Below are 21,584 nucleotides of genomic sequence, written 5' to 3' on the forward strand. Positions count from 1 at the left end.
AGTGCATGCAAGTGAAGGTGAGTACATACAAGTGAAAGTGAGTGCGTACAAGTGAAAGTGAGTGCGTACAAGTGAAGGTGAGTGCTTACAAGTGAAGGTGAGTGCATACAAGTGAAGGTACATGTATACAATTTAAAGTGGGTGAATAGAAGTGAAGGTGAGTGCGTACACGTGAAGGAGAGTGCATACAAGTGAAGGTGAGTGTGTACAAGTGAAGGAATGTTTGTACAATTGAAGGTGAGTGCATACAAGTGAACGTGAGTGCATACAAGTGAAGGCAAGTGTGTATAAGTGAAGGTGAGTGCATACAAGTGAAGATGAGTGCGTACAAGTGAAGATAAGTGCGTACAAGTGAAGGTGAGTGCATGCAAGTGAAGGAGAGTGCATACAAGTGAAGGAAAGTGCGTAGAAATGAAGGTGAGTGCATACAAGTGAAGGTGAGTGTATACAAGTGAAGGAAAGTGCGTAGAAGTGAAGGTGAGTGCATACAAGTGAAGGAAAGTGCGTAGAAGTGAAGGAAAGTGTATACAAGTGAAGGTGAGTGCATGCAAGTGAAGGAAAGTGCGTACAGATGTAGGTGAGTGCATACAAGTGAAGGAGAGTGCATACAAGTGAAGGAAAGTGCGTACAGGTGTAGGTGAGTGCATACAAGTGAAGGAGAGTGCATACAAGTGAAGAAAAGTGCGTACAGGTGTAGGTGAGTGCATACAAGTGAAGGAGAGTGCATACAAGTGAAGGAAAGTGTGTACAGGTGTAGTTGAGTGCATAGAAGTGAAGGAGAGTGCATAGTGAAGGAAAGTGCGTACAGGTGTAGTTGACTGCATACAAGTGAAGGAGAGTGCATACAAGTGGAGAAAAGTGCGTACGGGTGTAGGTGAGTGCACACAAGTGAAAGAAAGTTCGTACAAGTGAAGGTGAGTGCATACAAGTGAAGGAGAGTGTGTACAAGTGAAGGTGAGTGCATATAAGTGAAGGAAAGTGCGTACAGGTGTAGGTGAGTGTATGCAAGTGATGGAGAGTGCATACAAGTGAAAGAAAGTGCGTACAAGTGAGGATGAGTGAATACATGTGAATAAAAGTTAAGGAGAGTGAATAAATGTGAAGGCGAATGCATAAAAGTGAGGGTCAATGAATACAAATGTATGGAAGTGTATGTGAGTTGATCTTTCCGCCATATTATGATATACCATATATGGTATAAACATAAAGTGCTCTATATGCATGCTAGCATGAAGTATATACCTCGCCGAGGCTATTTGACAGCGGTTTTTCACTTTAGGGGAGAAACAAAGAAAAGATCGAGCTTTTCACTCAAGATACGACAAGGTTTTAACTTTACGAAAAAATCATTCTGATGGCTAAAAGCAGAATTTCGAGATATTTTTTATCAACACAGGAATTTAAATTTGGGTTTTAAGATGCTCAATCGGTAGAAATGGTTGCCTGGTGAGTTGATCAAATTAGCAACTCTCCATAACGAAGAGAGCTAGAGATGTGCTAACGCATGCTACGGACCGTGCTACGCATGAGTGGAAAGTACCGGTGGAACATGGCGACTGGCGATGCAAAAGAAAATAAGGACATTCCACCGGGCACTAAAGTGCTTTGCACTACGTGCTTCGACGAGAAAATTGAAGGAGAAGTTGTGGCTTTCGATTACGGAACCAAAGTGGTAATAATAAGTATCCTTTGTTGTTTTGATGAATTGTTTTCATCAAGGAAAGTGTCTCAGGTAGTTTCGTCTCGTGGCGAGGAAATTTCTTTCCAAGAACGTTTTTCTTACCACTGTCATACAAAATGTAAGGTTGAATGGTGTAGATCGATTGTTTTAAAACTTTCGGTGAAAGCATCTGGAGAAGTGGTACTTTTTTCTTGTAATATCTGGGCTCTGAACTATTTTTGTGGCTTGGACAAAATATCTTTTGACAGTTGTTGCTCAAGGAGGTGAGAAATGAGGAAACTGTGATTTGAACAAGTTCAGGCCGGACATGTCCGATCTGAAAGTTTCACAATTTGTAAAATTGACGTAATCGCAGCTCATCAGTTACAATCATTTAATAATTTATATCGGTCGCGACACTCGCGCAATGTCTTTCTCAACTCCGATCCACTAAATGTAAGCTTAATTAAGTTAACACCTTTCACCACCTAGAATGCAATTGATCAGACACCTTGTTGTCGGGTTCCTCCTTATCCCGAAAATTCTGTTAAGTTCTTGAATTCGGGGTTGAAATTTTAATGCCTTGAGAGTTCTTGAGATCCTTGAAATTTATTTTTTCAGTAAAAATTGATTTTTATTGAACAAGTAAAGAAGCCTAAGCCATGTATTACACTGTGATAAAACACGACGGGCATTTGAGAACATGAGGAAAATGTAGAAAACACGAGCCACAGGTGAATGTTTTCTCCATTTCGTGAGTGTTCTCAAATGTCTGGAGTGTTCTATCATAGTGTAATACACGGCTTAGGTTTCTTCATTTGCTTTATGGTATAGATTTTACACGTCGTGAGTAGAAACAACAAAACACACAGATCAACAAACTGATGCAATTTCATACCACTAAAGTGTTACATGCCTTGTTTTGAAAACTTTCTGCTGCTCCATCACAAATTTCTTCAAAGAAAATATTTTTTGCCATCTTTAACAAAAATGGGTAACGTGGTGAAATACAATAAAACATGCTTTTTCTATGTTTTATACTCTGATAAAACATGGGTTTTTGACCAATCAGAGTGCATGCAGGGTCCTATCTATAATATAATGATTTCTATTCCATCTCTCTGAGTGTATCAAAAGGTTTAAAACAAAAACATAACTTGGAGATTTAGGGTGAGTTCCTTTGGGGTGATCTGGATCTGGATCAGTGATCCAAGATCATGGTACATCAAGGGAACTGATGAATCCATGACCAGATTGGATTCATCGGTTCTTTTGATCCAGTATGGCAAGCCGTTTGTAGCAAAATTCAAGCCTTGCAATATATGTTTAATCCTTTAAATAATGGTTTTATTTAAACATATAAAAAGGCATTCAATCCAATGGTAAATAAAATTTTTGGTTCAATTCAATCTTTTAATTTTCATGATTCAATCCAATACCTGGAATATTGATTCAATCCAATACCTGGAATATTGATTCAATCCAATACCTGAAATATTGATTCAATCCAATACCTGGAATATTGATTCAATCCAATACCTGAAATATTGATTCAATCCAATACCTTGAATATTGATGCAATCCAATACCTCGAATAATGATTCAATCCAATACCTCGAATAATGATTCAATCCAATACCTCGAATATTGATGCAATCCACCTCGAATATTGATACAATCTTCCTGGGCCGAGCGCAGCCAACAGGAACGAGAGTAACTGAGCACTAGAGAGCACTGAAAACATGGCGGGCGAAGGAGAACTAGATTTAGAAGTCAAGTTTCCTAAGTTTCTTGCAGACGTCTTGGATAAAACGGAAATAATTTTTGAGAATTTTGACTCAGAAGTTGCAGAAGCACACGCCGAAGTTCTTGATCAAACCATTAGTCTGCTTAGGTAAATGAGGCATTGCTACAACCGAGACACAAGGGACACGGAGAATTTAGATTCCATTACTGTCGCTTTTGTAGGTGTAAGTTAACCAATTTTTATGTGACAAACATATTTGTTTATTAAAAGCTGTGTGTGCTAGCTTTTTGTGGCAAATAACATAAACTGTGGCAAATTGTGCTACCACATTGGTCTTTAGTATTGTGCATATTTCTGCTGTCCAATCATTACTGGCACACTAAACTTTGAACTGTAAACAAAATTTTTGCTGTGCTATGTAGACAGTCAAACATTTTTCTCACAAAAACTGTTTGTGTAAACCTGGCTTTATGTTATTTTTGAAATAAGAACCTTTACATTTTACAAGACAGCAATCATTGAACATTGGGATGTGTTTTAAGTTTTTCAATGTTGTTGTCTCATGTTTTGCATTAGTTAACCCACCTGTGGTACTTCTTTCCTAAAAACGATGTTTTTCTTGATATTCTATGACAAACATTGCACCAATTTGTTGTGAATATTATCGGGTACCCAGGGCTCAAGGCTAACACTACTGCCCACTAGCCACACATTTCAGTTTTGAATAGTAGATTTTGCACTTTCACTAGCCATTGTGACAATCATGATGTAATGGAGTACTGGTCTACTGGATGAAAACAAAATTGAGAATTATCCTGAGAAAGTAAAACTGAAGAGGATAGAAACTAATGAAAACAGGGAAACTATGAGTGGATTTCACGGAAATAATTGCCTCAATAAGCATATAAATATTTAACTATTAAACGGAGATAAAAGAAAATGGTAACACTGATAGAAGTGCATCAGAGTGAACATACCGGTAAGTATATTCAAGAAAAGCAGGATTCGTGTTTGTGGGAGTGAAATTTTCTTAGTGATTATTATTAACATTTTAGATGCAACAAGAAATGTCCAAGATTGACCACTCTTATAAAAAAGTCAGTGAAACTGTGTATTAAAAAGGCTGGCTGGTGCAAAGTTAGTTTTGGCTAGTGACATGAGACCTGTTAGTAGCCATTACAGCATTGCACCAAGAATTTAGTCTTGTGTCCTGGGTACTTTTGAAAATAAGATAACAAATTAACGTTGCAACATTTTAACATCTGTTTTGATAAGCACCTGAAAAATCTACAAGGCAGAGTAGTGCACATGGCAGTTATAAAATGCCCTGATTTCTCTTCAGTTTAGTTGTGTTGCTAGCTAGACGTTAGGCATTCTGTAATTCAAGCAGTTTCTGAGTTTTGTATATCAATGAAAAGAAAGATGAGAAAATAATTTACTTGATACAGGGTGAGGTTTTCTGTTGTGAATTGAGTTGCAAAAATACTTTAGTGGGGCCATAATCTCCTTTACCCAGCCCACACACATGTAGTATTATGCAACTGTCAGTTGCCCAAGTTTAACTGTCACAAGTTCTAGAGCCTCTTGGAAGATGTCTACTCCCATTTGACTTGATTCTCTTAAGGGATCTACCCTTTCCAATACAAGTGACTGCACTGAATCATGTTGTCCCAGGTCAATATCTTCAACTACAACATCGTTATCACTGTCCAATGGAGTTGGACCATCAGGATCATCACCATAGTATTCAAAATCATATGACTTTCCATTTGAAAGGGGGTTTTCAGGCTGCATCATATGATAAGCCACATTTGGTATGGCAACCAGTTTTTTTTCTGTTCTTACATTTGGTGGTTGAAAGCTTCAGTGAACTGGCAAAGAGCTTGGTTTATCCTTGGTTGAAAAACTAAGTTTAAGGTGAAAAGATGCACTGAATTATCAGTGTCCAGGATGCCTGACAATTCCATACTATAAAAAGTGTAAAAGTACAAGTGGGAAGCACCATGGAAAACATCCCTACACAATCTTTCAGTTCGTTGGTTGTGTTGATGACCCTGCAGTGAAGCTGCCCCTCTCCTCTCTTCTAACTTGCACTATTGTATCGCACACACCAACGCTTTCAACACCATGATATATTCGTACTCTCAAAGGCCAAAATTAGCCGTCTCTCTTAACGGCATCCAGAAACAATTCAAGAACTGTTTCTGCTTTATTGTTGGCACTACATTTCAAAAACGTTATTCTCCAAGGAAATCCGTCTATACAGCCGTGAATTGGTATTTTCCATCGGATCAGAGAGTGATGTCCATCCAGATGCCAAAGCGAATTTACGCACCCCATCTCAAGACAGTAATTTAGGGATCTAATTTTGTTAACCTTTCTCTTATTCTTCTCTGTTGAGCCCGTAACCCAATGGACTTAAACCTGCAATGAAGTTATATCCAGTAGCACTCCCGTGGTTAGAAATGTACTCTTGACTGATTTCGGTTCCTTATCAGGTAAGCTGTCGAAACCCCTCATATCTTCTAAGCCATACCGTCTGTTACTCTTCTGTGAATTGTGCATCTTGAAACTCCAATCATCTCTGTTATCGTTGTCCAGATGAATCCTAGTCTTCAAAGTTTCTCAAGCACCTCCACAGGAATTTTAAGTACAAATTATTAGAAATTATTAGAAATGGTCTTCCATGATTTCCGCTTTTTTCGCTTTCTATCGTAATGGATTCCGCAGTAAAAATTGACGGAGTAATAGCTCTGCGACGCAACACACTGAGCACATCTACAAAAGTGACAGTAATGGAATCTAAATTCTCCGTGTCCCTTGAGTCTCGGTTGTAGCAATGCCTCATTTACCTAAGCAGACTAATGGTTTGATCAAGAACTTCTGCGTGCGCTTCTGCAACTTCTGAGTCAAAATTCTCAAAAATTATTTCCGTTTTATCCAAGATGTCTGCAAGAAACTTAGGAAACTTGCCTTCTAAATCTAGTTCTCCTTCGCCCGCCATGTTTTCAGTGCTCTCTAGTGCTCAGTTACTCTCGTTCCTGTTGGCTGCGCTTGGCCCAGGAAGATTGCATCAATATTCGAGGTGGATTGCATCAATATTCGAGGTATTGGATTGAATCATTATTCGAGGTATTGGATTGAATCATTATTCGAGGTATTGGATTGAATCAATATTTCAGGTATTGGATTGAATCAATATTCCAGGTATTGGATTGAATCAATATTCCAGGTATTGGATTGAATCAATATTCCAGGTATTGGATTGAATCAATATTCCAGGTATTGGATTGAATCATGAAAATTAAAAGATTGAATTGAACCAAAAATTTTATTTACCATTGGATTGAATGCCTTTTTATATGTTTAAATAAAACCATTATTTAAAGGATTAAACATATATTGCAAGGATTGAATTTTGCTACAAACGGCTTGCCATAATCGAGACAGATCTTGGATCACTGATCCTGATCCAGATCACACCAAAGGAATGCACCCTTAGTTGAATGCAAAGAAATTTATACTTAATTGTGCCTTTTTGGTACATTTTGGTAGAATATCGCCTATATCAGGCTAATTTGGTTGAACCGTGGTTTGTATTTTGGTGAGGCATAGCTGAGCCAAAATACCCATGATGAAACCAAATGAGCCTTATATGCCACCAAAGCATACGAAAAAAGGTACCCTTAGGTATTTACTGCACCCAAATTCAGCCAGGTGACTATGATATCAACATAGCTATATAAGTTCAATGACTTGATATCACAGGAAATCAGGAGAGTAGAAAATGCTTCCAATTGGCTAATTGTAATTTTGGGAATGGTAAAGTATGATAACATTTATGTGTTCTAGAACAACTGGAAGTACTGTTACATATCTCATTTGTGTTTGTGTCAAAAGGCCTCTACAGAGTATCTCCATACCTCTTGGTCTGGTGCTGTGCCTTGCTCTATTTCCCGCCCAGTTTGTGGATTTCTTTCTCCAATAGAGAGTATCGTAGGTTCTGTCATTATGGCAGACAATGTTGTGTTGGTAACTCTGGGGTGAAATAAACGTCTTTGTTATTGTTTTTTGTTTGTTGTTGTTGTTGTTGTTGGTACCTTAACTTGTTTCAGAATCTTCATCCTCCAAGAATGCCAAGAAAAATACCACAGATATAAAGATGTTGAACATGGCTCAAATGAAAAAACTTGAGGTTGTGGAGGTCTCCACAAAACCTCCACCTTCTCTACCAGTCTTGGACCTTGACAAAATTGACAAAAAGATTACCTCTGCTCTTGAGCAGAAGCGACGAGCAGCGGAGAAAATAGGCATCAATGTCACACCAGGAGCACAAAAACTATTTGACACCATCAACAAAACGTATGTGTATTGTAGTTAATGATAAAACCTTGAGCTTGAGGATTTTACATGGCAATAGGCCCTTTGCAGCTGGGGTCACAGGACCAAATTTTTCATAAAATTTTTTTGTATTATGGGCTATAACTTAAAGAATGCCAGAAATGGAAAGAGCACATTGAAATACCTAAATGGCCAAGTTTGAGGCCCCAGGAATTAACGAATAAGTTTATACCACAGTTTGAATTTTTGGAAAATTTAGAGGATTTGTATGGGAAATGTTGCTGGAGAGCAAGGTCTTGCTCTCCAACAACTTTTTCCATACAAATCTTCTTATTCTTTCAAAAATTCAGACCATCATAAAATCTCATTCTCTGATGATGGGACCTCAAACTTGGCCATTTTGATATTTTTGACATGCTTTTTCTATTTCTGGCATTCGTTAAGTTATAGCCCATAATTTTGTGAAAAGTAGGTCACATGATGGCTTAGCTGCAAAGGGCCTATTACATGCTAAGTTTGAGTTTTCTGTCAGGTCAAAGTGGATAGAAACCCAAAGAGTGGTCTGGGAAGTTACTTCCAGATGGATTTTTCAATGAGCAAATGGTCAACAAGGTGCAGACCCCGGCATGTTGACTATCACTCATAGAAAACAAAGTTGAGTTGTCTAGTTGTTTTAGTAGACACTCTAAAGGAGTATTTTTAAGCGTAAAATGAAGAATAATTTTCTGTTTCAAGATCAGCGCATGTGATTCTTGTCTATCAGCAATTACATAATACGTAAAATTATTCTTGCATTTTGATTGGTTCTTATGTATGATCTATTAGAGGACAGACGTATACATGTAGATGGCATTGTCAACATTCTTTTTCTTTCTTTCTTATAAAAAACAAGTATACTCTTTGTTGCCTTGCAAATGTTAGACTTAGGCAGATTAAGGGGCTTTTTGACTGGGAAATTGTAAATTCATTAGAAGAAACCTTAAATTTCTGCTCACTAATGCTCTCAGAATGCCAGAAACAGCATCACAAAGAAATGCATGCCTCTGCACCCCCCTAGATAACTATGAAGACATCAACCACAACTAGTGTTACAACCATTCTGTTTCTGAATTTTCTGAATAGACCCCACTAGTCTGACTAATAAGATTTTCTTTGCTCACTGCATTTTAATTACCAGGTAAAATTCTAGTGTAAGCATGATCCATTCTTTCAACAACAGATTTAATGATGTCAAGTGGGATGGAGAGAAAATTGTCATCATGGGTGATGTGTTCATTGATCCTCCTTATGAGGAACACTCTTGTCATGGAAATGAAAAATCAGTATCACACATCATCAAGATTGTAAGTGCTTAGTGTAGATAGAATAATGTGTTGTCTATCACTCCTTTTATTTGTTGTTTCTTCTGCAATCTACCATTACTCAAGTTCCATTCAAGTTCCATTCAAGGCTGAATTTCACAGCTGCTTAGTTACTTACTTAGGCCTTTTCATGCCTTGTGCTTATGTTTTGGGTAGTTAGAGGTTATTCAAATTTAAAACTGAGGGACAAACAATAATAAACAAAAACCTCACCAAAAAGAGACAAAAATGAAATCAGAACTCTTGCTATTTCGGAGTTAGTTTAAGGTGGCTCCCTATAGTTTTATGATTTCAGGCGCACTGAGGACAAAAGCTCAAGTAATCTACGAGCACTCAAAGGAAACGCCGGTGTTTTTGGATGTTTTATGATGTCAACATGAGCACAAAAATCAAAACTGACAGTGAATTTTCTCAAGTTTCCTTCGGTGAAATTCCGTAATATTTGGCAGATTGGTTGTAAATATTTTACCTTAGTTGGAGCTTGTTTTTCAGGAAAATCTGTAAGATCAGGTTTTTTGCAGTGGTGAAAGACATAAATTTGAGAAAATCGAGAAAACTGCCTTTACAAACCCTACTCTTTTCGTGTTTAAAATTCATATCCAGCTGGAAACGGTGTGCTGTAATAATTTTGGAAGATTTCACTGAAGGAAATTCAAGAAAAACACAAATAAAGCCATAAAAACAGTAAAAAACACATTTGTTTGGGCTTTTATAATTCAAGAGTAAAGCCCAAAATTTTAACAGAGATGATAGTAAAACACTATTTAATCACTGGCTATTACATGTAATAAGTTTGAGAAGACTGAGTGTGAAAGCGAATGTAAAAACAGCATTCAAAACATAACACTTGTGCATGCAACTCCATAAATGATTACCCTATGGAGCCACCTTAATCATACTTCTTCTATTCTCTGTTTATAATACAGGTCAGGAAACATAACGAGGAAGAGAGGACTGGACCTGGATAATGTGAAAAACCACAGAGCTGGCAAAATAAACATGATTACAGAGAAAATAAAGAGATGAAGACATTTGTCCATCTGCTTTATTGTCAGCACTTGGCATTCCTGTGTGGCTGGCTGGTGGCAGGTGCCAAATGAAGCAGGCACGGGATATGTTCCGAAATAAAGTACCTTAAGGGGTCATCCCTTGCTGAACCCCTTGTTACTATGCACGTCACTGTTCACGGGTGTTCAAGCTCACTTAGTTTGCCATTGGAGGTGGAGGTCGCTGCACTCTCTTCAATGACGCCTTGCACTTTCTCTGTGTCATAACATAGTTCCTTTTTCAATTATTTTAGACGGTTTTCATTAGCAATTACTGGTTGTTTAGACATTCTCAATGTGCATCTGCAAATTTTCTCTCCCAAGCCAACAATAAGAAAAATATATTGAACACTTTCACTCAATCAGAGTTTCTGCCATGGAGTTTCTATTCTTGGAGGTACTGGTTATCTCAAAATGCTTTGGTTGTAGTCATGAAAGGTTTAGCACAGATCACTCTGCAAATTTTGATTTGCAGGTTAAACTTAGTGAGTGTGAGTGTAAAATTTAACGTCATTCATGCTTTTGTAAAATTTTAATATAATAGGATATTTATGGTTAGACCCAGCCAAGTGAACAAAACATGAAGTTTATCATTAAAATTTGGCATCACTCTACATTTCAAACTTCTTCTCTTTTGATAAAGAGTGCATTATTTCAAATAATACACAATCCAATACTTATCAATTTTTGCTTTTGAAAGACATGAGCAAGTAAACCTAATGATATATTAATGTCCTGATGTTTCAGGGACCTCAGGACGCTGTTATCATTCCTTGATAATGGCATCCTGAGGTCGCCGAAATGTTGGGACATTATATTGTTAGGTTTTACTTGCTTATGTAATCCAATCCTTGAGTCTTGTTCTTCATCTGAATTGTGGAAGTTTGAAAAAGAGAGTAAAAAAAATTCAGATTTCCAAAAATGAACTGAGTACATTTGTTCTTCACTTGAGAGGGATTTACTGTAGAGAAATATAGGGATTATGCAAAATTCAACTGATGCTCACAATAGACAATAAAACTTCACTTTTTAATGTTTAAACATAGAGTAGGGATCCTGTTAATACCAATAACAATGGTTTTTCCTCATGAGGTATGAGGAGAACATTGTTATTTTTAAAGTGCATTTTGGTTGACATTCTGAAAGGTTTTGCATTACCGGTAATTAGGCTCCTGATTTGAGAATGTACAGTTCCAGAAAATATATATACTCCCCCCACAGAATGGATTGGAATTTCCTGGGGTATGGGGGTCTCACTAAGACCAAAAAATTTTAAGAGATGTATGAAGCTTAATTGAAATTTCCAGAGGGCTTTGGAGGTTGGGGGGGGGGGGGGGGGGGGTCGTCTTGGAAGAAATCCCTTCCATGGGGAAGGCATGGATATTTTCTGGAACTACACAATATCCAAATTAATGCAATATTTATTATGAATTATTCAGTGTAATACTAATTTTTATTGCAATAATTATTAATGTTTAATAATAAAAGTAGCTCAGAGAGTATTGCTGATGGTTTTGTATATTGATATAAAATTTGCATCATCATTGTTGTCGTTAAAATCGTCGTGATCATCATTGTCGTGATCATTATCGTATTTGATATCAGTTGTCTTGGAATTAGCAGTCAAACCTTTTTTTTAATTAGTTGCATCACAGTAACATTAAAGTACTGCTAGTCTCAAATTGTCCCTATCTCACTGAGGCCCCCATCCACACTACGCCGAAGAAATTTGAATGCACAGCTCTATTTAGATAGGCCTATCATCCACACTAATCCGGACCGAAAACAGAACTTTTCTAAAATGGTCTTCAAACCAAGGGAATTTGAAAATGCCGGCATTGCATTTTAGTGTGGATGGAAAACATTTTGAGAACAGAGGTTTTCAAAAATTATGTCCAATAATCATGTGATTAACCCTAACCCTCACAGGTGCAAAATTAGCAGACAAAAAACATCAGAGTAACAACATTGTTTTCAAATTTCTCTGGTGAATTGTGGACGGCGCTTGAAGTTTCCTCATGACCCTTCGCTTGCAAGTAAATACAAAAAAATAATACATGATATGATTTTGTGTATATTTGTCAATCAGTGACGCAAGCTTCTCATAAAACGCTTTTTGAGTGTTCCTCTCAGTAGCTTTTGTCACTGAGTGATGACTGTCTTTGCTGCTGTGTTCTACCAAGCCTAACATAATTTATAACAATTCTTTTTGTCATACTGGTTGTGTACACTGGTTGAATTGATTTACTGGGGTCCTAAGCCAAAGTGAGTTTGTGGATTTAATAATTGAATGGTTGTTAATGTTATCAAATTGAACATATTTTTCCATGTTCACGACATGTTCAAAAGGCAAGTGGAACCTCATGTTGCAGGCAAGTAGTTTCACTGCAGAGGTTTGGACATTTTATGATTACATTTATATGGTTTAAAAGACTGTAGGCTAATGCAATAACACCACAAATGCACTGGTGAATAATTTGGAGGAAAAATTGGTGTGTATTTGTATGAGTGCAGGACAGCTGGTAAGATGACACTTATCTGCTTGCAGCAGATGAGTTGTCAGAAAGTTGGCTTCTGCGCATTTAATAAGCCATTTCTGAATTACCTTTAGCCTCTTTCTCAAAGGAGTCCTGGTGCCCATCGTTTCATATGAAAATGAGATCCATTCACATGCAAATTAAACTTATTTTCATATGAATGGTTGTGCTCCAGCCTCACCTTGATAGAGTGGCTTAGGTCAACTCGGAAATGGGCCATTGTGATATCAATTTCCAAACTTTTCCAAAAGTTATATAGCAATACAAGTTAGATCATGCACAAGGTCATGTTCCCATTTACTGTGGCTCATGACAATCAGCATGTGAGAATAGGCCATATTCGTATTCTCTGTATTGGACTAAAACTAGCTTGAAATGGAGGCTCATGCTGGGAATATCATTAAAAAGAGATTAATTCCATTTCCATCTGAAAAGGCTCTCCGCATTAGCCTCAGTTGCAAGCTAGTTCCAGTCTAATGTCAGAAATACTTCTTAGTGTGGAACACAATCCTTCTTCCTAGTATGGAACATGAGTTGCAGAACATGAGTGATGAATTTGCAAAAATGAGTGAGAAGTTGATTTCCACCCGACTGCCAAAAACTGACTTTCAGAAAGTCTGCATATAATTTTGAAGCATGTACTGCACATCTGTTTTTCTGTTGTTTTACCTAGTTCTCTCATGTTCAATTCTTTCTATCAGAATTTTTTGCTCAATTCCTTCATGTAGCCCAGATCAAAATTATAATAGCCACACTGTAAAGGGTTTTTACACAACAAATTTTATTGCTCTTTGGGCCCCGGGTTTGGGTCAACACAAGTACCAGTGGCTATTAGTAATGCATGTAACATATTTAAAAGCGGGCTTCCACTGTATTGTGTTGTTCCCAAAAAATACTCATTGTCTTTTGTTGTTTCTTCTGGCCAATCCTCCCTTCTGAAATTCTACTTAAAACTTCATGCATGCACTTTCAGTTTAAGACTTTGCCATTTGAGGGAACCATCACCTGCTTGGAATTTTCAATGACCTTCCATGGAAGGAGTGGGGATGGATATTTTTCTGAAACCACACATTTTACAATCGTTCATTTTTACTTTTTCTTGGTTATGCGTGGTCTTGAAATAACATATCTAATACAAAAAGCAACACTTTGCAGTAAACAAGTTCAATTTTACAATTTCTTAAAAACTATACTGATAGATCGTCAACCACAAATGTTACAAGTCTAAAGAGTATCAGTTAGCCGTACTATCTCACAGACAAAATACAAAAGAAATGTTCAACAAAAAAATTGCAATTCACACTTTGGACAGAAAACACAACTGCCCTTGCCATAACTTGTTGTGAAAGGTACATCAAAGATCCAATCTCACTCTTTTCGACATTTATGTAGGAGAGAAGCTCTTGATCTCAAAACCTAATGCACCAATAGAACCAGCAAGTAGCATCACTGTTGTTGTTTTGCTTTATTCCATGCTATTCCTCTTTACACCTGCAAGTAACTCAGCAGTTAGTGGAGACGTTTAATGACCGATTCTTTCCAAAGTATTTTTTTCTTGCCAAATCCAAGACTGATACTCGATCTACATTTTCTGCGTTATTTCTTTGGCACAGTTTAGTGTTGAGGCAATGAAGTGGTCTAGGGATGATTTGGGGGGATGGGGTGGGTAATGGCCCGGGGGGTACTTTGGAAATTTCTGGGTGGGGATGTGCCACTGTGACCCTGGAACCCTTAGCCTATACCAGAGCTAGTTCAGCGGAATTTTGCTAACCTATACTAGAGTAAAATCCCCAAATCCCCCCATCTATTGACACTGTTGAGGCTGATTTGCGTAAATTTGATTTTTTTATATTTTTGAGTGGCAATTTCTGGTTTCCTTACTCTAGATAAAACCTTCAACCAACCAGTCAGTTTTGTGAAAAATGATACCCTATTCTAGACCCAAACGCTCTGATTGACATACCCTATCCTAGAGTAAACTGCTTGAAAACCATAACCTTCACTGCGGCACATACATATATAGCCCATATATGGCAGTGCCCCCCCCCCCCCCCGGGTAATGGCTATCGACACTTGTTATGTAATGTTCAATTTATATTTCCTTCAAAGGACCGTTCTACATCAACGTAACCACGCACAAAATTAACTTCAAAAAAACAGTGAGTTAAACAAAAACTTAAGAGTTCATAGTTAAAGTGAATTCTACGCTTACCTCGACTAAGTTACGATTGATCCGTTGATGAAACACCCTCCATCTTCTCTCTTTCGATAGCCGCTGCTTTCGCAAGCCTCTTTTCACGCAAAGCCAAATAGTTCCTTCCAGTAAAAACCAGGATGTAAACCGAAGCTGCCATACAAGTAAAGGTAATTGACTTCTGAGCAAAATTCGCAACTTTTGATAACGTACCCATCTCTACGAAAGTTCTTCGAATACTTGGAAAGCGTTAGTAGTTAATCAGCGGTATTGTTCCTTAAAAAGATGCGCAGGTATTTCACAATTTCGCGGGAGTAGAGCGGGTAGTAAAATGGCAACAATTTTTCGTGCGAATATTGCTCTCAGATCGCTTGCTCGTAGAACTTTAATCTGCCGTTTCTACTCAAGTAAGTTTGTCTGTTTACAATCTAAGGAACTGCTTTATATTTTAATCAGCGTTTCCGAAATCTCACAAGATTCGTTTCTTTTCAGATGGCAGTCAGTCTCAGGTGAGCGAACAAAGTTTATTGTGTCTATTTTCAGCTATTTTAAAATTCCACGTGGAAGATTGTCTATGATCTACTTTAGTTTTAAACGTCCCTTTAAATGCCGTTCATTACAGAACGATTGATTGCACTTAGGGCTGAACTGTGTTTAGTATTTGGTCTCGTTTTCAGGGCTTAACTGCAGTTAATACAATTGTACTTAACATAACCTTCGATCTGTCCTGAAAAATACTTTCTAGTTATAGCTCAGCTTTTACTATAAATGTTCAGTTTCGACGAGATCGCTTTAAAGATATTTGCGCTTCCTTCTATTTTTTTTTCTTTCTTTTCTTTGTTTTTTTTTTTTTTTTGTGGTCACAGGATACTTTTGACCTTTACCGTTTTGTGGCTCGTTTTACAAACTTGGAGCCTGGACTCTAAATAAAGGGGGTAGTGCAGGGGGTGTGTCTGGGGCGGAGCCAGTGATCGACTGTTAGAGAGAATTAAGGACGTCATCAGCTAGTTACATTCTATAATCTTTTCAGAATTTTAAATATATTGAATGTGCAACTGAAAGTGTGACATCTTCTGTTGTTTGCTGAAAATCTGTTAAGTTTTGGATATTTGAGTGAGCTTCCAGCTTAATGGAGAAATTTTTTTTTTTTATTTCCTAAAGCTGTACATTGGTTTTCTTAAAGAAATAAAACACAGGCTAGGATTTTCTATTTAAAAAGATTGAAAAGAAAAATGTTTCTGCTAAAGGTTTTTTTTTATTCTGGACTGATTTGCCCTGGGTGTTTTATACTGCATCAAAGATCATTGCATTCTTTGTTTTTATAATGGTTCATTGTTTGACTGCTGTAGGAAGGACCGATTGGTTTCATTGGATTAGGGAACATGGGAGGTCCTATGGCTAAGAATCTGTTAGATGCAGGACATGAGATCATAGTATATGATGTATTTCCAGAAGCTCTAGTTGATTTTAAATCACTGGGTGCAGCAACAGCTGCCACGCCCAGTGAGGTGGCATCTAAGGCATCCACTATTGTCACCATGCTACCATCAAGGTATTTAACACTTTATTTGTTTGCAGGATCTTTTATTCTGTGAGGAAAAGCTGATAAAGCTGAAATCTCTAATGTTCCTTTTCCTAAGTCATGAAAAGCCATGAAGACCGATGCAAAGATGTTTATCCCTGAACATGACACTTTGATTTATCTGGACTTTTTTATATTTGCTGTCATTTCCCTTTTTGCTCTTTTTTCACTCAAGATGCACCAATCAGGGATGAAACCCTGCAACCATTGTGCTAGTCTTGTAGTCTTCACACAAACGTTCTTACCATTAGGGAAATTAACAGAATTTTTTTCATTTACTTTTTTTAACACCTAGCCATTTACAGGATTCTGAATTAGATAAATCACTTCAAAAATTTTAGAGATGAGTGCCTTGGTTCACCTAGCCTGTTAGTGTAAAGCTCTCTCACAGTTCAGCTCTGTCCACCATCCTGAGTAAGCTGAAAATAATGCATAATAGCTGGCAGTGGACATGCATCCCATAGAGTGAAACCTGTATTAAGCAGACCCCACATTAAGAGGACACCGGACCCTCTATCAAGTGAACACCAGCTTGAGTCCCTAAATTTTCTTCCCATATTTAGTGTAAAATAAACCTACATTTAGTAGACACCTCTGTTAAGTGGATGCAGACCACAAAACCTGCATTAAGTGGACACTTCAAGGGCATTTTACCTCTAAAAGTTCAGCTGAGACTCCTTTAACATTGTTCAGTGCTGTTGCTTTAAAGCTAAGTGATTATTCAAGATTGATGTATTGACTGACTGGACATTGTGCCATGAGCAGTGTTACAAAAGGGTTAATAATTAACTATTATTGCACAACATATTAGAAGCTGTTTTGAGCGGACACCCTATATTAAGCGGACACTAATGAGGGTCCCCAGGGTGTCCGCTTAATTCAGAATTCACTGTACGTAGGTGTAGCACTGGCAATATATATGGCAATATATGCTGCTCAGGCTAATTAAGTAGCCATAGCGCAGCGTTCCTGATCTTTCCCTTGAAACAAAGTTGCCTGCTTGAAGTTTATGTCTTCATGTTTTCTGATTTCAGCCCAAATGTGAGAGATGTATACTGTGGCAAAAATGGGATTCTTAGGTAAGTGCAATAAAATTGTAAACTTACAAAACCTTATTATTTTTTGGTAGTGACTTTTATTTACATTTTTTTTGCAAGTTCTTGCAACCAGGCAATTATTTTCTTTCAGTAACGTCAAGCCTGGATCATTGTTGATTGACACCAGCACAATTGAACCTGCTGTTGCCCAGGAGATGGGGGAACTTACACAGACCAAGGGAGCAACATTTCTAGATGCACCAGTTTCTGGGGGTACGTTTTGTTTCTCAAGCAATGACATGTGCATTTACAGTCATCTGAAAACCCTTTTGAGGCACTGGTCAATGTCCAGTTACAGGAAAAATGGTGGTCTTGGGTAGGAAAATTAAGCACAATTTAATTCTTTTCTGTACGTACAAAAAAATGACTGTCTTTTTGACAACTCAAGTTTTGAGGTAAACAAGCCTAGAGTGTTATAAATTAAGTGCATTTCAGTTTTTGAAGTCTTAAGCAAAGAAGACTGACTTCATGTGAATTAATTTCACTATTGTGAACCATGAGAAAGTAAGGGGTGTCATTCCCAGAGAATGTTCTGTACAAAAAGTTTTCTTTGAAAATTTATCAGCTAAGGAGAGGGGTTCAGGGCACCATTTTAGGCTGGTTTCCACTTGCAGATAAGCATTAGCATGAGTAACATGCAGATGCAGTAGAATATTGCTAAGTAACACCTTTTGTTGCTCGTTGGGAAATTGCCAAACAACCAATTATCAACATCTTACTTTGTCTCTGTATGTTGACTTATTCTTTTGCACCAGAGAAAACCAGCCTTTTATGTTACCTTATCCCTAATTTCTGTGTGCTTAATGTAAGTGCACATGCAAGCCGAGTACAAAATAAACCGGAGTGTGCAGATAAGCATAAGAGGCAGGGACAGTGAGTCAATGTCCTCTTAAAGAGGAATCTGTTGATGAAAGGAGTCAGTTGTTTGGAATAATCTGCTCAGACTAGTACTGTGTGTCCATTTTTGTTTTGATCATGTCTTCTGTGCTTGTACTTAATTTACCTCAGGAGTGACAGCAGCTAAAGGAGGAACCTTAACATTCATGGTTGGTGGCAAAGAAGAAGCTTATGAGAAGGCTGCTAAAATATTACAACACATGGGCAAGAATGTGATCCACACAGGAGCCACTGGGACAGGCCAAGTAATTTCCAATCAGAGTATTGTCACAGTGTTGCAAATCAACTTAGGAATCCTCACAATCACAAATTGTTTATTTATTATTATAAATATATTATTTATCATTATTTTGCAGGCTGCTAAGATCTGTAACAATCTGTTGCTCGCTGTGAGCATGATAGGAGTCTCAGAAGCCACAAATCTTGGAATCCGCTTGGGACTGGAGCCAGAAATGATTGCCAGAGTAATAAACACAAGCAGCGGCCGCTGCTGGTCCAGTGACACATACAACCCTTGCCCGGGAGTTATAGAAGGTATTCCTTCCAGCAATAACTACCAAGGAGGGTTTGCATCACAGCTCATGGTCAAGGTGAGCTAAGAATTATGATTTCTAAGAAATTTGTACTGAGTTTGTATCTATTTGGTCAACACCAAAAAACCTGGTGTTATATTAGTATGGTATCACCTTTTCAGTAGTTAGTGTTGTTCTAGAAAACATTCATGCTCCCCCACTTCCCCCAACCAATTGCGAAGAAATTGTTTGCTTGATGCTGGCTGGCAGACAAATTTGCCATGGTTTCAAGGAGCACGACCTGATCAGGTTCGAGTCGACAGTTCAAGTTGTTGTTTCCCTAGGGAGTTAGTGAGTTTTGTTCATCCTAGGGAGTTAGCAAGTTTTGGCCCATGACACGTGACACATTCTCCTCCAATCGGAAAATGTATTTGAGTTGGAAGGTATAACAAAGCTATTTATTAACTTTAAGTCAATGTAGGTAATTTAACTTCCATAGCAAGTACACATAAGTAATACTTCATACACCTGCACTTGCTGTGGCAGTTATTTACCTTCATCATCTTCAAGTTGATAAATACCTATTATAAGTCCATCAAACAACACATCCAATAATAGTGTAATACAGCTAAAAACTTGGTAATGTCAACACCAATTCAGTGCAGATAGCTCTTTAAATGATCCATAGAAGTGCCAGTATCCAGAGTCTATAGCAATGCAAAATTTGACAAAATCATAACTTTGACAATGTATGCCAAGCACATTTCACCTTCTTATTTGCATAGTTTAGAAGACCACTTCAAGAAAATGGAATTTTTAGCATAGAATAATTTTTAATTATTTTGTATATTTTTGTTTCTTTCCAGGATTTGGGTCTTGCTCAAAGTGCAGCAACAGCAACCCAGACGCCGACACCCATGGGTTCACTTGCTCATCAGATTTACAGAATAATGTGTAACAAAGGGTTTGCCAAGCTAGACTTTTCGTCCGTGTTCCAGTTCCTCAAGGAAGATAAACATTAACCTGTTCTGTGTACGCCAGCGCTTTTCAGTAATAATATTCTTAACACTTTTATTGTCAGTCACACTTTCTATGCTGTCATCTTTAGGAGTTTGGCTGAGAATTAAAGAAATGAGCTTGGGTCAAGTGAAAAAATACTTGAACTGAATAGGCATATAAATTATTTTAGTGATGCAGTCAAGGTGTATTTTTACTGGAACTGGCCTTGGACCAGCAAATATCAGGCATTCTTCTCATTAGAAATAAATAAATATAATCGACAATTTGGTTAGGACTTTTGAGATTTCAATGAGGTGATAGTGGATGCGGCCAAAGGTCATGTCTTGGAAATCAAAAGTGAACAGTCTAATCTCTGTTTCAGTAGGATATTCAAACTAAATTTCAATCAAATGACGATTTCTAACTATTTCAAAGTGTAGTATTAAAGTTCAGGCTTCAGCAAAGCACGCAGACTTAATTATTATTTAGAACTTACAGTTGTGTATACATGCTGATAGCTCAGCCAATCAGATTGCAACATTTGCATTAGTGCTCAAGTAGAATTCTACTAATTGTTGTTAGTGTTTTTCAAGAGAAATTCCTTTTGTCCCAAGAATTTCATGAAGACAGCTTTAGTGTCTCTGCATTTATTACTGACAGTTAATTGTGTGGTCATGAAAATAAACGCCTGAGCAAAAATAAACCATCTGGGAATTTAGTGAGAGAATCCGAGCATTTTTCAGCAAACCGCTGATTGCTATTGATTCAGCTGATTTTTCTGCAAATCATTGTTTTTAATTAATTAATAAATTCACTAGTCTGAAATAACGAAATAATTAACTTGTTTGCACCAAACATGAAACTTCTTGCATTTGCATACAAATGCTAAATGGCTGATGCCACAGGAGAGACAAATGTTATGCTTTCATAATCTCTCTATGGACAGACATTCTGTTTAATTACATTAGCAGAATGGAATTTTTCTTTTCTGGGGCGGGGAATGGAATATTTTTGGGGGAGGGGAGTGTCAAATCTTAAACTTTCTCAGAGTGGAGAAATAACTAGTCTTGCATTTAAATGTCTCCTTGGTATGCTAGTTGTTCCATATATTCCAAATCCAAGTTATTTATTATGTTTAGAACAGGTATTGAGGGATTATGTTTATAACACACCAGTTTGATATGTACTATGGGCAAAGCCAGAAAGGAATTCAATATAATAAACTGCAATATTTGGAATACCATTGTTGCTAAAGTTGTGTTCTGATTAACCAGTGTAATTCCTTTTTCAGTTGGTTTTGTTTTGTTTGTTTGTTTGTTTTTTTTATTGTCAGTAATCAAAAATTCCTACAACAATCTGTGCTTGATTTGCGACCGGTTCTCTCCCAAACCCTAATCCAACAAAAAACACTCCACAGTACAAAAATTTGTTTTCAAATCAACCAAAGACATGTATTGTAGCATCGTTTAGGAGTTTCTCCCAGTTGTTCCTCAAAGAGAATTGACGCAAATAAGAGAAATCACAGACCTCTTTAAGGAGATCGTGTCCACTAACTACAATATGAACTATTTTTTTGTCTAAACAATTAAGTAAAACTGCTTTGAAGTCTGT

At 37.4% G+C, this 21,584-nt stretch overlaps 2 protein-coding genes and 1 long non-coding RNA gene across 4 annotated transcripts; 2 read left to right on the forward strand and 1 right to left on the reverse strand.

The window, feature by feature from the left end:
* Positions 1-1,269: 1,269 nt before the first annotated feature.
* On the forward strand, positions 1,270-11,655 carry LOC145486584 (protein LSM12-like). 2 transcript variants are annotated; one of them, XR_014049305.1, is made up of 5 exons: positions 1,270-1,682; positions 7,523-7,769; positions 8,968-9,091; positions 10,036-10,895; positions 10,948-11,655. XR_014049305.1 is itself a non-coding variant. In XM_081465275.1 (4 exons), exons 1-4 carry the CDS (start codon positions 1,505-1,507, stop codon positions 10,075-10,077), a joined length of 591 nt encoding a protein of 196 aa, XP_081321401.1. In that variant the 5' UTR covers positions 1,270-1,504; the 3' UTR covers positions 10,078-11,655. The 2 variants fall into 2 exon arrangements, 1 of the variants encoding a protein (XP_081321401.1); XM_081465275.1 differs by having other exon boundaries at positions 10,036-11,655.
* Positions 11,656-13,774: 2,119 nt separating this feature from the next.
* LOC145486586 (uncharacterized) lies at positions 13,775-15,130 on the reverse strand. Its single transcript, XR_014049306.1, has 2 exons — positions 14,905-15,130; positions 13,775-14,183 (listed from the first exon to the last, which is right to left on the reverse strand). It is a non-coding gene; the product is annotated as an uncharacterized LOC145486586 (long non-coding RNA).
* A 50-nt stretch (positions 15,131-15,180) lies between these two features.
* On the forward strand, positions 15,181-21,543 carry LOC145486582 (3-hydroxyisobutyrate dehydrogenase, mitochondrial-like). Its single transcript, XM_081465272.1, has 8 exons — positions 15,181-15,293; positions 15,379-15,395; positions 16,236-16,438; positions 17,503-17,547; positions 17,657-17,778; positions 18,574-18,707; positions 18,819-19,052; positions 19,841-21,543. The coding sequence occupies exons 1-8, from the start codon at positions 15,218-15,220 to the stop codon at positions 19,994-19,996; spliced, it is 987 nt and encodes a 328-aa protein (XP_081321398.1). The 5' UTR covers positions 15,181-15,217; the 3' UTR covers positions 19,997-21,543.
* Positions 21,544-21,584: the final 41 nt, after the last annotated feature.

Source organism: Orbicella franksi, chromosome 5 (assembly GCF_964199315.1).
Source record: "Orbicella franksi chromosome 5, jaOrbFran1.1, whole genome shotgun sequence".
Lineage (NCBI taxonomy): Eukaryota > Metazoa > Cnidaria > Anthozoa > Scleractinia > Merulinidae > Orbicella > Orbicella franksi.

Coding starts and splice junctions, on each gene's coding strand:
- LOC145486584 (XM_081465275.1), top strand. CDS start 1,505: ATGCTACGGACCGTGCTACGCATGAGTGGAAAGTACCGGTGGAACATG. Junction 1,683..7,522: donor AACCAAAGTGGTAATAATAA/GTATCCTTTGTT, acceptor AACTTGTTTCAG/AATCTTCATCCTCCAAGAAT. Junction 9,092..10,035: donor TATCACACATCATCAAGATT/GTAAGTGCTTAG, acceptor TTTATAATACAG/GTCAGGAAACATAACGAGGA.
- LOC145486582 (XM_081465272.1), top strand. CDS start 15,218: ATGGCAACAATTTTTCGTGCGAATATTGCTCTCAGATCGCTTGCTCGT. Junction 17,779..18,573: donor AGATGCACCAGTTTCTGGGG/GTACGTTTTGTT, acceptor AATTTACCTCAG/GAGTGACAGCAGCTAAAGGA. Junction 18,708..18,818: donor GAGCCACTGGGACAGGCCAA/GTAATTTCCAAT, acceptor ATTATTTTGCAG/GCTGCTAAGATCTGTAACAA.